The 15,219-nt window shown below is 39.6% G+C and overlaps 1 protein-coding gene across 6 annotated transcripts in view; it reads left to right on the top strand.

Annotated features, from left to right (window-relative positions):
- The window catches only part of KIAA1549L (KIAA1549 like), a 234,456-nt gene that overhangs the window by 117,069 nt on the left and 102,168 nt on the right, over nt 1-15,219 (top strand). For all 6 annotated transcript variants that reach the window (XR_013540902.1, XR_012082440.2, XM_072985815.2 and 3 more), the window contains exons 8-10: nt 8,072-8,131; nt 10,961-11,112; nt 12,135-12,306. Coding sequence is in view for 4 of the 6 variants with exons in the window: in XM_072985815.2 (XP_072841916.2) it covers nt 8,072-8,131; nt 10,961-11,112; nt 12,135-12,306 (384 nt within the window). In the remaining 2 variants the exon portion in view is untranslated. The remainder of the gene's footprint in view (nt 1-8,071; nt 8,132-10,960; nt 11,113-12,134; nt 12,307-15,219) is intronic.

Raw genomic sequence — 15,219 nt, 5'->3', positions numbered from 1 at the left:
TTCAAAAGCGTTTCACAACTGTAGTCCTTCATTAAATGGTTGGACAAAGACCCAGAATTTGTTTATGGCGGTTGTGGTAATTTGCTGGGACTTACTGTTTGCTGAAAAGAACAAGAGGTGGAAAGGTATCCCATTGGAGTTGTGGTGGGGCAGCATTTGATGACTACTCTGAAACAAGTTCCCTGGTCACCTTGGCCAAGGAAGTTGAGTACAGATTCAGGAGGGGAAGATAGAGCAATTCCGTGTAAAAGTATAACAGCTGGGTAGTCTGGGTGGCTGTGGAGCAGAGGAGACCTGAAAGGGAGCAGGAGAGACACAAAGGGGAATTAAGAGTATCTGAATTACATGGCCAGCTGTGGATATCACCAGAGAGCCCTCTGAAGAGAGGAAAGCCAGGCCCCATCACAAATCTAGCTTGAGCAGGCAATGAGCTGTTTTCTAGAACCTCCTAGGAAAAGCCTGCTGTCAGACAGCTTCTTTTTTTTGACCCAAGCAAGCAAACTCCTTATGAGTAGTTTGAAAGGGGGGGCATGAAACCTATCACCTATCTCTGCTGCAAACCACCTTCCCATTTTGATAAAATTCTTTGCAAAATCAAATAACATTATTTAAATTTAATTAAAATTAATTAAAATTAATTAATTAAATTTAATTAAATTTATACCCCACCTGTCTGGTCATTGCGACCACTCTAGGCAGCTTCCAGACAATATAAAAGGAAAACATATACAAATACCAAAACAAGAAAAGTAAATCAATATAAGACAATAAACAATAAATGGTAGACAAATTTTTCAAGATGGAGAGTAACAGAGAAAAAGTGAAGAAGAAAGAAATTAAGTATTTACTGGAGGGAAGGCCTGCTTTAACATCCAGGTTTTTAGTTGGGTCTTAAAAATGCCCAGCGATGGGGCCGCATGAATCTCTGGAGGGAGGTTGTTCCAGAAGCGAGGGGCCACCGGCGAGAAGGCCTGATTTCTTGTTTTTTCTTTTCGAGCCTCCCTCGGCGTCAGGCCCCTCAGCCTCACCTCCTGACTTGATCGAGTGATATGGGTAGATCTTGATTGGAGTAGGCGTTCCATCAAATATCGAGCCCTAAACTGTTTAGGGCTTTATACGTAAGCATCAACACTTTGAAATCAGTGCAGAACTGAATGGGCAGCCAATGAAATGTGACCAGACTGGGAGAGGTATGGTGGTATTTTCTCGCTCCACTAAGGAGTCTGGCTGCCACATTCTGCACCACTTGGAGCTTCTGCATCAGCCTCAAAGGTAGCCCCACGTAGAGTGCATTACAGTGGTCTAATCTTGAGATTACAAGTGCATGCACCAAGGTAATGAGCACCCCAACATCGAGATAGGGTCGCAGCTGGGCTATCCGCCGGAGATAAAAGAAGGCGGTACGGACCACCGGTGCCACCTGAGTTTCCATAGTGAGCATCGAGTCCAGATGGACCCCCAACCTGCAAACCCCACTTTTGGTGGCCAGAGTCACCCCCCTCAAAAGAGAGTTTCCCAAACCACCTATTGTGGGGGTGCCCATCGTCAGCACCTCCATCTTGTCTGGGTTCAGCCTCAGCCAATTTTCCTGCATCCATTGCAGTACAGCCTCCAGGTAGCGCTGAAGGGACAGAACGGCATCTCCTGCAGTTGGAGAAAAGGAGATGTAGAGCTGGGTGTCATCAGCATACTGGTGACACAAGGCTCCACACCCGCTGATGACCCCACCCAGCGGCCTCATATAGATGTTAAACAACATTGGGGAGATAATCAACCCCTGTGGAACTCCACAATTGAGACTCCATGGGGCCAAAACACTCTCCCCAAGCTGTACTCTCTGGGGATGGTCCTCCAAGAAGGAACAGAGCCAGGAATATGCCAAGCCACCAATTCCCAACTCAGAGAGCCTCCCCAGGAGGATACCGTGGTCGAAGGTATCAAAGGCTGCTGAGATGTCAAGGAGGACCAACAGAGACACTTTGCCCCTGTCAGCCTCCCTCAGCAGGTCATCGTACAGGGCGACCAATGCCGTTTATGTACCGTGGCGCGGCCTGAAGCCCGACTGAAATGGGTCCAGGGTTTCTCAAAATAATACCAGTTGGATAAAATGAAATATGTTTGGGGAGAGGGGGATACAGTGTTGTTTTACATACTTGAGGTCCCCAATATTTTAGGTTGTTCTGAAGGATGGAGGGCATAATACGAAAACCTGTGAGTTTTCTTACCTCATGGATCGAGTGGGGACAGGTATTCCATAGCCTTTGTCAAACAGCCTTGTCTGTTTTTTTTTCTTCCTGTTGATTGTGCAATGAATGGCAGCTTCCCAAGAGTAGAAAGTGGTCCAGTGTCGTAACTTTTCTCTTGCAAAAAAGGGCATGCCCACACTGAGTGCCAAATTATCAGTTATAACTATGTCTCTGGTTGTGCTGGCAGAGGGATTCAGGGACATGTAATACTGTATTTTATAAAAGTAACATTTCCAAGCCCTGCAGTTGAAATAGCAAAGGAGGAAGCACATGCAGCAAGGAAGACTTTTTAGACTGTTGTAGTCGTAAGGTGTATATACTGTACATTTTTCCACAAATGCATGCATTGAGGGAAACATGCTCTGGGAAAACACCTTGAGGTTGAGCCAAATTGTACTCCTTTATGTTGAACTGAAACCTACTGAGCATTATTTGGTCTAATAACTGTTTCCAGGATGTAACAGTTTAAAAATGACATCTTTGTGTCATTGTAGAGACATTCATATGAGATGAAAAAGCTGACGTGGTGCGAAATGTGTCACAAACATTAAAGCACCTTTTGAAAATCAGTCATTCATGATCCTGCCTTTTTTCCCCTTAGCTACCTGGCTAGTGGTTACATGAAATATTTCTCTGAAGTGTCTTGTGAGAGTAAGAATAAACCAGCCAGTCCCATGGTGATCAAAAGCTTCGTAGACTAAGCAGAGCAGCTGAGTGATGATTATGTATTCATAGGTTCCCATGCTTGATTTGTAAAATGAGAGATGCCAAGACTAAAAGCTGCCTCCAGACTGCACATGTTGACCTGCTAAGTCCTGCCCTGTAATCCCAGCCACACAAAGCCTGGTTACAGTCAATTAGGAGTCAAGTCTACAGGCATAAGGAAGGAAGTTCTAATCACTGTGTATTGTGGGAGTCATTACATCAGCCCTAGTATTGATGTATGTGCTGGGAATTGGCCTGCAACTGAAATACCTATTGTGTTCTTCCCAAGGGAAATTATTAGTTGCATGTCTGTCCTGCTTTTCATCCACTGAACTTAAGGGGCTCCTGCTGACTTCATCTTCACAATAATTTTGAAAGTTTGATCAGGCCAAGTGTGAGTAACTGACCCAATGTTTTACTTTGATTTTCATGGCTTTGTGGGGACCAGAGTCTTGGATTTACTAAATCCGTCTCCCCGCCCCCCCGACCCCACATTGGATCTCATTCTTGCCCTGACTATAATGCATAGCAATGTGAATTATGAAGTCTAGAGCTGCCACAACAAGTTTCCATGCCCCTACTCCATGTTCCAAACAGCCAGTGGAGACCTGAAACAGGATGAGCCACTTTTGCCGATTACGGCTGGGAACAGTAACCCGTGTGGAGGTTTCAAAGGCATTTCTATGAGAATCACGGTCTTCACCATTTACATGCTTTATACTTTTGCATTATTCTGTTTTAAATGCACACCTTTGCAAATTCTGCTCTATTTGCTTTTGAACTTGGGGCTTACTGAGCTACAGAGAGCATAAATCAGGGGTACACAGCCTGGTGCCTTCCACACTGTAGTTGTCATAAATCTGTAGCCTGCATGGCCAGTATTCAGGGATAATTTTTTGTTTTTGTTTTTGTCCTGTGTACGTATCATTCTTTACATACATAGGACAAAATGTATCATACTGTATGTATCATTCTTTTGATACTGTATTAGATCTGCATTTTAATGTAGCTTGCTAGAGGGTTTTTTTAAAAAAAAAACCTATATCAAGCAATGCAAATTTTACAAACAGATAATAAATAAAATAAATTATGGAAATTATAGCCTAAAGCACCAAAATGGCACCAAATCCAGTGGGAAACTTTGTTATCCAGTGCCAGTAAAATTAGGCCTTTCTTTCCTGCTTTCCAGTGTGGAGGGCTCCCTCTGTGGTGCTAGCAACAACACCATAACACTCTGCTCCAGATCATTTTCTAAAACTCCAGAATTTGGGGGGGGATGAACAGTGGGCTGTAGGAGAGAGGCAGTATTGGAATGAGATGCAGCAGTCTTGAATGAATTAGCTAAGCGAGTGGTATGCATATGCAAAAAATGCAAAGACGTTTTTAGGAGAGGTGTGGTTAGATGATGTCCCACTGAATGATGGTTAGGTGAAGTGGGTGGGAAGAGGAGTGTCATTAATTGAAAGGAGGAGAAATTGAAGCAAATCAAATACCTGTCTGGACCCTTCTCACAGGAGGAAAAACGTGAATCAGTGTGGATGGAAGGATCACTCAAATGAGAGATGAAATAGATTACAATATAGGTGAGAAGTGTTTAAGCACAAGCCAGACTGTTCCAACCTCCCCCATCTGGATATGCCCTTAGTTTACCGAGTAGTATTGTTTTGACATTGAGGCTGTTTGGTCTTTGGGGTGAAGTTTTCTTGATAAAGGCAGATCTTTTTTCATTAAAGAATTAGATTTATTGCTGTAATTGAAAAAAAGAGATAGATTATTATTATTTGAAATCCCTCTGGCACCTATTTTGTGTTGTCAGCCATAAGATTAATGATATAGCAAAAGAGACACATTGTGCATTTGGAAGGATGGCACTGCTCGCGAAGTCAGAGCTATCAAAGTTATAGGAGCCTCAATCCTCAACAGCGCCCTTTTAGAAGTATAACTGATAGAGTCCGGTTCAGGCAGTCATAGACCATGTGATGGACAAAGGTCATGGCATGAATGACACTTCATGTTTCTTTTCTTCAAACCTCGCGTGTCAATGCAGCTTTTAACAAACACTGCACAATGATGTTTTTCAGGACTATAAATGACGTTTTCTTAGACTATAAATGTCATAAACATCCAGCCAGCATGACTGCTGGTTATACTGACTGGGAGATTATGGGAGTTATAGTTTGAAATGGAAAGTTTTATGAGCTGTGTGAGCACAGTAGAAACTGTCAAAGAAATGTAAGTGAGGATATCAGTCTTCCTAAAAGTTGCCAGAGATAAGATGAAAGGGCTGAGGCTGAACCCGGACAAGACGGAGGTCCTGAGGGTGGGCGGCCCCACAGTAGGTGGTTTGGGAAACACTCTTTTTGGGGGGGTGACTCTTGCCACCAAGAGTGGGGTTCGCAGCTTGGGGATCCATCTGGACCCGCCACTCACTATGGAAACTCAGGTGGTGTTGGTGGTCCATACCACCTTCTTTGACCTTTGGTAGATAGCTCAGCTGCGACCCTATCTTGATGTTGGGGTGCTCACTACCTTGATGCATGCGCTCGTAATCTCAAGATTAGATCACTGTAATGCGCTCTACGTGGGGCTACCTTTGAGGCTTATGCAGAAACTTCAAGTGGTGCAGAATGCGGTGGCCAAACTCCTTAGTGGAGTGAGAAAATTCCATCACATCTCTCCTACTTTGGCCGCATTGCATTGGCTGCCCATTCAGTTCTGCATTGATTTCAATGCAGCTAATACTTAATTTCTTCTTTCTTCACTTATCCTTTGTTATCTTTCCATCTTGAAGAATTTGTTTATTGTTTGTTGTTTTATAATTTTTATTTCGGTATATGTATATGTTATTTTTTATTTGTCTGGAAGCCGCCTAGAGTGGTCGCAATGACCAGATAGGCGGGGTATAGATAAAATAAAATAAATAAATAAAATAAAATGAAAATGAAGTGGTGGTGGTAGTGGTGGAAATGAAAAGAAGAATCAAAATACAAGAGCAGGTTAAGTTTACTCCTAGGGGTGAGGATGAATCCCACCCAAAATTCCTTGCAGCAATGCCATTCCCCACGACTGTTTTGCTTCCAGCTACTGTTCTCCTAGCTATTCAAAGAATGATGTCTGCTTATATGCTGTCTCACAAACCTCCAGAACATATTTATCATTTGTCTTTTGGAAATATGAACCTGGAAAAAATATTGGAGCTTTTTAAATGTGCTGCTGTATGGTTTTAATGTATTTGATAAAGTGTCTCCTTCCAAAGCATTCCATTGCCCCTTGAACTGTAGTGACTCCTTCATAATTACTAAGACTACTGCTTATGTTGATGCAGTAAGATTTTGTTACAGAAAATACCTATAGTACAGACAATAAAGGGTAGTTTGCCAAGTTCCATTTATAATGTTTTTCCTAATAAAACCTTACTAAATAATAAAATAATAAAAAATAATAAAACCGGAAGGAGAAGACACGAAACCGGGCCTTCTCGGCGGTGGCTCCTCGCCTCTGGAACAATCTCCCTCCGGTGATTCGCGCGGCCCCCACGCTGGGCACCTTTAAAACCCAATTAAAAACATGGCTGTTTATTCAGGCCTTCCCTCCAGCCAACTCTTGATTTTTTCTTACTTTTCCTTTTTATCTTTACTGCTGTTCTTGTTTGATTATTGTGTATTTGTCTATGTTTTATTATTTGATTTTATATTTGGAAGCCTCCTAGAGTGGTCCGGTGGGCCAGATAGGCGGGGTATAAATTAAATAAATAAATAAATAAATAAATAAATTACTAGAGGAATTAGTGTTTGTTTGTTGGTTTGTTTGTTTGTTTAACTTCTATAGCATCCCATTAGCGTTATCACTCTCTGGGCAGTTCACACTTAACAGTAAATCATATGAAAAAAAAAATAATGTTAAAAAACCTTAAAAAGACAAAATTACAATAAGTCCTGTTGCTATTTAAAAGCAACGGACCAACCTTTAAATAGAGCTATACAAATTAAAATCCATTTAAACAGCTCAGGTCAGTATTCAGTAGTAGAAGACAGCTTTATATAATTCTGTCTTAATAGCGTATTCAAAAATGAGAGGGGTGATGCTTGGTAAAATTCTATTGGAAGATTATTCTGAAGGAAGGGGCCATGACCAAAAAAGCTTGATTCCTAGTATTGACTGTTTTGGACTCCTTGAGTGTCAATTCTTAAAATCAAGACTGAAATGAGAGAGAAGGATGGGTAACCTAATTTGTGGGAGAGATCCTGTCCAATATCAAGGCCCTAAACCTCAACAGTATATTTTGAGATGAAAACATTCAATTTCTTCTATATCTGTACACATTATTTGTGTGCATATAGTCATTCATATATATATATACATATACATATACATATACATATACATATATACATACAGTATATATACATATACATATACATATACATATACATATATACATACAGTATATATATACATATACATATACATATACATATACATATACATACATATATATAAAAGAAGTAATGGGGTAAGTTCCTTATAATGACAGCTGTGGGCAAAATGTTATTAATTTTATACGTATGCAAGTATAAGTCAAATGATATAACTTTTGGAAAATAATTGCATCAGGTTAGAAAATTATCAGAGACATACAGTACCTGTTACAACCTGAGTTCTGCATAACAAGTAATATCTATAGTGATTTCTTAACTTGGGGCAGTTTGCTTCCAAATGTTATGCCATATGTATTATACATTCTAACCTATAAACAAACCAGTCATTGTAGATGGACTTTTGAATCCAGTAGTTTAAAATGACATTTTAATTGCCTTTTATTACTTATAGGTATACACCATTCAAAATATGGTTATTTTATTTATTTATTTATTTACAATATTTGTAGCCGCACGATTGCCAGTGGCTTAAACCTATTTTTGCATTGTCTCAGCCTCAGTTACTTTCCAGGGTATATCTCAAATATAGTGAGTATATATTGAAGGTATGATGATCAGTAAACAAAGCTTATTAAGTGATGTTTTTCTCTATTTTGAGTTGTGAAAATTAGTGTAGGAATTTTAAGATATTTGCTTCTTGTAGTGTAAATATTTCTCTCTCTCTCTCTTTTTAATCTGAAGCTTTGGAATACCCAAATCTGGATACTTCAGAAGCCACTAGAGACTATTGGGTGGTTACAGGTAAAGTTCTGGATTTTTGAAGACATTCCTCCAACTGTTTTTCCCATATTTTTTTCTTGGCTTGTGAGAACATGTTTGATGCTCCTAATGTGAGTTGGGTTTCTACTTTTTCCAGTTTGGCTAGTGGAACATTCAGTGGCTTGTGATTTTTGCAGTTATTTGTTAAGTAATTATCTGAACAGTTCTTCCTTTCTTATCAAAAATTTCTAAACTCATGTGTAACAGTTTTAAGAAGAGAAACACCAAGGTCTAGGAAACAAACAGATCATAAACATGCACACTAAGATGTGACTGGCATTATCTTATTTTTTAAAAATGTAATATGAATCTTCCTTGCCTGATCACAACCATCCGTTCCTATCCTTTTTGGGCTATGTGCTGGTCTTAAACTTGTGGCATGTGATAAAACTTCATGTAAGCCAATGACGAATCTCCCTTAAATAGTTCATTGCTCTCCCTTAATCAGTTCATAGTTCTCTAACACAGTGATTCCCAATCTGGGCTATGTGTACTCCCAGGACATTTAGGGGTACTAAATAATATTGATTAATGATGGGAAAAGACAAGTATGTCAACAGCGTAAGTCGCTTTTTAATACCCTAAGCAGTGAGAAACCCTTCGGCGTCTTCCTTCTTTCCCCAGCCACTGCATGAGCGGTCAGCCAGTTGGGTTTTGCTCCAAGGCAGCATCTGTTCTTGTTCCACCGCTTGGGCCACCTTCTCCTTTCCTCCTTTCCTACTGGGACAAAATTCATTATATATTTTAATCCCATGCTTGTGCATTCATGCACACTACCAGAGGCAGTGAGGAAGCAGCCTGAAGACTAGCCCCCAACTCCCTAATATGAAGGGTAAAATTTAGGGAAATGGACTGCCAAAGGGAGCACAAGTGAAGAAGGGTTGGGAACCACTAGTCTAACAGAAAATTGTAAGGAACTAATGGGAATGTGTAGATTTAGGAAATTTTGCGTTAGTTGTTCTTTTGGGCTCAGCTGCTTTCCAGTTGTTCTTTAAGCAGAAGCCTTATTGATAGCTTGTAATTGTTGGTGGTTGACTGCCTAATGGGGCCAGTGTTTGGAAGAGCAGTTGGCAATATCCTTGGATCTCAGAATATGGAAATGACATCTGGAAAGGTAACATCTCCCCCTTCATAAAGTCAAATATACTTTGTGATGGAAAAGATGTGATGGAGAGACAAACAAGTTTGAAACAGAGATTAGAAGCACAGAACAAGCTGAAGCTGAGGGCATCTAAGGTGATAACAGGGCTTTGTTTCTCTTTCTCTGTGGATTTGATAGATCGTTTAGCAAGTCTGTAACCTGGTTGGAGTCTTTGTTGTTTACCTCAGTATGTAACAAGAAGCAGCATGCACCTTGATTTTACATTCTGTTCCTGTATTTGTAAATAAAGCAAATATTATGAAAATGCTGTCTTGCCTCCAAAGGCCCAAATATCACTTTTCCCCTCAGTCTTCTTACTTTCTGGGAAAGCAAGGATTGTTCAGTAGCATAGCTTTCATATGCTATGGTATAAAACTTTCATACCGTTTGTATTTTAATGTTAAGCTTTATTAGTAGGGGAGTCAAAGCTTGCAGGATCTGGTTTGAAGGCTCTATCTTAGCTGGAACTCCTTCCACAAACACCATTTCCCAAGTTAAAATTGATTAATCCTGCTTATGTAGTGGTGTAAATAGGGCACCAAGTCCTTTCTTTGACAGACTCAAGATTTGTCTTTACTCAAAGAGCTTCTTTTCTGCAGGAATCTCCATGCAGTCCATTCATTGACTGTTTGTGAATCCTTTCCTTCCGACAATCTCCTAGAAAACAGTTTTCTGTTTTCATATTCCGTTGATTTTCAAAAATAGCTGTCTGTGAGAATGTCCTTACCTGCCTGGTCTTTACAAGGCTGGATTAGATAACATGATGGTTGATGTTGGCTTTGGGCCACATTCTCTGTGCAGAATTTGGGAAGCTTAGTTTTTGGAGGCTTTAAATTCCAAAATCCTTCCATCAATCAGGGTAATGGTTGCTAGGGAAAATTTTTATTTATTTATTTATTTATTAATTTAATCTATTTTATTTCTGTGATGCCTTTGGATAGCTATGCTATCCAAAGTGGCTTACAAATTATTAAAAGATAAGCCAGTTAAAAGCACTATAAACTATTACATTAAAAACAATTTTATATATTAAAGTAATTAAAACTTCTTAAAGCACCCTAAAAGCAGATTAAAGCAAACATAAAACAATAACCCAAAATTGGAATTCTTAACAGCACAAATAGCTGTTAAAAGCCTGTCTAAAAAGGATTTGGGGAGTTTAAGCAAGTAACATTTTCAGACTCCATCTGTATGTGTGTGTGCGTGTGCGTGTGTGTGCGTGTGCGTGTGTGTGCGTGTGTGCGTGTGTGTACACACGCGCACCACTTTTGCTATAGTGAAGAACAGTGGCCGTGTTAAAACTTTTCAGTTTAAAGAAACTGTGTTTAAGGGAAGTGGCATGCTAACAATTCAAATATTTAACAAGATTTTATAAAGGAGGATGAGGTCAGCAAGCAAAGGGATTTAAACTGCAGAACAGCAAATTTAGGTTAAATATTATGAGAAACTTCCGACATTAAGAACAGCTCAATATTGGAGTAAGCTGACCCCCAGGGGGTGAACGTGTGGAATTTGCCTCCTTGGCAGATTTCAGGAAAAAGAGTTTTGCAGGCATACTGTAGGTTTAGGTGACCCAGTTTGTTCTTCTGAGTTCTGTAACTATACATGTGCCTGAAGCTGTAATGTTAATATATCCTTCGTCTATTGCTACTTTTTCTCTGTTCCTGCAGTTATACAGGGAGTTGACATTACTTTGTTGGGAGTGAATAACCAGAGTTTTGCAAGACTAATGGAGCAGCGTTTAGCACCACTGTTCCTGATGTCTCAACAGCAAGGAAGACGATTTAAACGAGCCACTACAGTTGGCAGCTACACTGTGCAGGTAGCTAATAAGACCTTAAGATGAAGAAAAAGAAAGCATTCTGATTTCCTCCTGTTCTTCTTAGAATCTTTGTGTAAGGTGTGTCATTATATTCCAGAAACTGAATGGAAGACCCCTATGAGAGGGGCAGAATTGTAACAGTTGCGGCTTATTTTTGTTTGAAGGCCTTCCTATCTCAAAAATATTGCTGTTCTCTTCTAATCAAGAATAAGACAGATTGTTTTAAAGCTTTATCTACCCCAACTCAACTGGATGCTTTCCCCCTTAATGTTGCAAAAGTAGAAGCTCACATTGTTCTCTGTGGGGGCATTCTGAAGCCCATGTGCTTTACATAAAACAAATTGTTCTGTTTTTTTTTATGTAATCCGTGTACTGAAAGCTTCCAATTGTTGATATCTTGAGTTTGCTCTCTGCTTCCTTATGTTTCCCCATTTTGTTAAGACAATGGTGAGTGTCCTATACAAAAGATGCTTGTGTAAAGGAGCTAAAAGACTAAGTAAGTTCCCTTACTGTTGGATGTGTTTATGACTTGCCACGACACAAAATGCATTTTGGAGACTACTTAGGGAAATATTCTGCAAATCACTTAGGTTTAATGCAGAGTTTGTTAGAAGAGTAAGTCAGCTATTCAGGGAGTGGAAATTTGGGAAATACGTTGGAATGTTATTCATTTATTTAATCTTATTTAATCTCTGGGGTATGAACTGGTCAGAGCTTGAAAAGTTTTTTCTTGGGAGTGCAACTAACAGATTTCCAAGTCTGCAATTATAGGAGCACAGAAATGGAGGATTCCGGGAGTTACAGACTAAAGAAGTAACTTTCTTAAGCTCTGGAGCAACTTTATGATTTTTCTGCACAAAATGTTGTTATTTTGGATTTTTATGTATCCTCTGATTTTAACTGAGACTATAGATTTAATTTTCCAGCCTGTTGTGTACGAATTTTATCCTGTTGCTACAGAGATTTTTGGCATTTCTAGAAGTAATTCTTTTCTTTTATCTTTGTTGTCATTTTAAAAAAAGATGGTAAAAATGCAGCGGATTCCAGGTCCCAAGGAGCCTGCAGAGTTAACTTATTATACTTTATACAATGGCAAGCCTTTGCTGGGCACAACAGCTGCCAAAATTTTGAGCACCGTTGATTCACAAAGGATGGCCTTGACATTGGGATACGTTGTTCAAGTACAAGCTGATCGTAAGAACTAGTTTCTCTGTTTTTCCCATATTTTAAATATTTTATCATAAACCTTGTGATCATTTGTTACAGAAATTCAATGTGTAGCTTCCCATCTGCAAGTCCCATCTATTGTAGGGCAGTAACCTTTATAAATGCTGATGAGACATATTTTTCTCTGAGCACTATATCATGTACTTTATCAAACTATATATTAATTACAATATTACTCTCTGGGAATTTTCCCAGAAATGACAGAGAAGGGGAGCTGAGGAATACTGCTTCCCCAGGTGATCTGCATGGATCACCTGGGACTCAGTGAGAACTGGGAAGGGTATACAAATGTATTTATGTGCTTGCATGCAGGCTTCTTCTCTTCTGCCACATGTGTGTGCGCGCAAGGGGAAGGCGGGGCTGCATGCAAGCAGTATTTTCTTTTACTCTTTGTGTAGACTCCAATGTCCATAGCTTGGAATTTCATTTCATTGCATTTTATTTATTTGGGGGGTTTCTGTGGGTTATATGGTCTAAGGAAAGGTAATGGAAAAAATTACTTTTTTTTTTTTACCAAAGCAACTTTCGAAAAATTTGTTCCAAAGTTGGAAAAGCACTTTGTGACTAAAAGCTGTAGTCCAAAAAAGTAATTTTTCCAAGCAATCCCATTTTTCCATCATATGGCCAGTTCAACTTCTTTTACTTCTCTGTTCTCTTTGTTGTTTTGCTGGATAAGGAGACAGAGGTGGGAAAGTGGCTAGGCTTCTTCTTTAAAAAGGAAAAACATGGTTCAGCATTACATCTGAACACAGCTATAATTTGATCATTAGATACTATGGCTTCACTATGGTTCCATAGACCAACAGGCTTTTTTTGCTGTTGAAAATGTCGGGAAAGAGAATTTGTGGGCACTGGTCTTCGAAGTTTGGTCCGTTAATGGCAATCAACCAATGAAAGTAGCTGAATTTAGCATAGTACATTGCAACTAGAATAGGCCCATTTGAATCAATGGAACTTACAGAAGAATTGACTCGACAAGTCCTCATTGATTCAATGGGCCTACCCAAGTTACAATGTACTATGCTAAGGAAGAGAAATTCAGCCAGTGCTTCTTTCTTAGAAGATAATGATTCTATTTGGGCAATTAGTATATTGATAAGCCATGATATGCACCTGCATATAGCCATTTCAGTCTCCTCTTTGCACAAGCAAACTATGTAGAAGATACAGTTACTTAACAGGAGTTTCTTTTTACATCTGAAGCAGGAGACTGTAGTTAGTGGCTTCTTAAAAAAAGGAGAATATAAAACCTTAGTTCAGAGTTGGCTTTCATATCCTGTGTTGGTTGGAAGCTATTAACCCTCATTCCTGGTCTGGGCATAATGGGAAGTTATAATTAACTGCAATTCCTGCTTTGATTGTTCACTTGTGTGATGGGAAGGGTAAAACAACAGTGTCCAGGTATCTAAAACTCATGCATTTCTTGATTTATTCAGTTGCAATCTTCGTTGTGTCTGACCCAGCTCAGTATATCTTCGGAGCAGTAGCTTGTGGCTTGAATTTTAAACATAAGCTGGTCCTGTGTAGCATTGTCAAGGCTAAAATTACACAGATTGTTCTTTTAAAAAAATTATATATATGATATAGGATTATCATATATATATATGATAAATTATTCAAATATTGCAGATTTTCTCACTTTTAATTATTTTAAGTTGTTACAATATTCTCTGGCTAATGCTAGAAGCATTTATATTACATTACTGATTTAAGTCTTTTTCCAGCTGGAAATAGTCATAAGTGACCTGCACCTCTTTCTCATTTCTAGTCACTTAACAGTTGTAAGTGCTCTATTACTAATTCATTCAAATATGTAATTGCTTAAAAGTTTTGAAAGAAAGTAGAGCATTCAATTAGTATTACAAAGGAGTTTGTATGGGGGAGGAATGAGCACCTCTACCAAATCTGGCAAGGGTTACACCTGCTACTGCTTATGAAGGCCACTTCTCACTATGAATACCTTGTACTAAGTCAACACATTAGTCTGTTAAGCTGTGTATTGTCTATATTGACTGGTACTTCCTGGGGTTTCAAACAGATGTTCTTTGTGGTCTCTGTGGTTTACATGTATGGGTTTTTCTGCAGTTGTGCAGACATTCTCAGAATCTTCTGTAGCTTAGAAAATACTTGTTAGCTCCACCCTACATTTAGCGCATGCTCTTCTGCCTAACATGGGACGTGGTGGTGCTGCGGGTTAAACCACATAAGCCTCTGTGCTGCAAGGTCAGGAGACCAGCAGTCGTATGATCAAATCCACGCGACAGAGTGAGCTCCCGTCGCTTGTCCCAGCTCCTGCCAACCTAGCCATTCAAAAGCATGTAAATGTGAGTAGATAAATATGTACCACCACGGAGGGAAGGTAACGGCGTTCCGTGTCTAGTTGCGCTGGCCATGTGACCACAGGAGCTATCCACAGACAAACATTGGCTCTACGGCTTGGAGATGGGATGAGCACCACGCCCTACAGTTGGACATGACTGGACTAAATGTCCAGGGGAACCTTTACCTTTTACCTTCTGCCTAACAGTTAACTTCAGTTCCTTTTAGCCATCGGTGAAGCAGCTTCTCAATGGCTGTCCCAGAGCCCAGTTCTACTTAAAACAGTGTGAGTAGTTTTTTCATTACCTTTTGCAGTTAGCCTGTTTTTTCGTTTTGTGCAATTGACATTATTTTGGAAGAGACCATGGAACTATCAGTATTGGTCTGCGAGACCCATGCAAAAGCAACTCTTGTGGAGCCTACTCAGATTGATCATAAAATGATAGAAAAGTGAAGTTGGAAAGGGGCCTGCGAGGCCATCAAGTCCGACCCCCAGCTAAATGCAGGAAAACAATCAAAGCATATCAGCCAGGTGATTATCTAAGTTTTTCTTGAATCCTC

The sequence above is a fragment of the Pogona vitticeps genome, chromosome 1 (assembly GCF_051106095.1).
Source record: "Pogona vitticeps strain Pit_001003342236 chromosome 1, PviZW2.1, whole genome shotgun sequence".
NCBI lineage: Eukaryota > Metazoa > Chordata > Lepidosauria > Squamata > Agamidae > Pogona > Pogona vitticeps.
The sequence above is the reverse complement of the archived record's forward strand: the minus strand, read 5'-3'. Positions and strand labels throughout refer to the sequence as shown.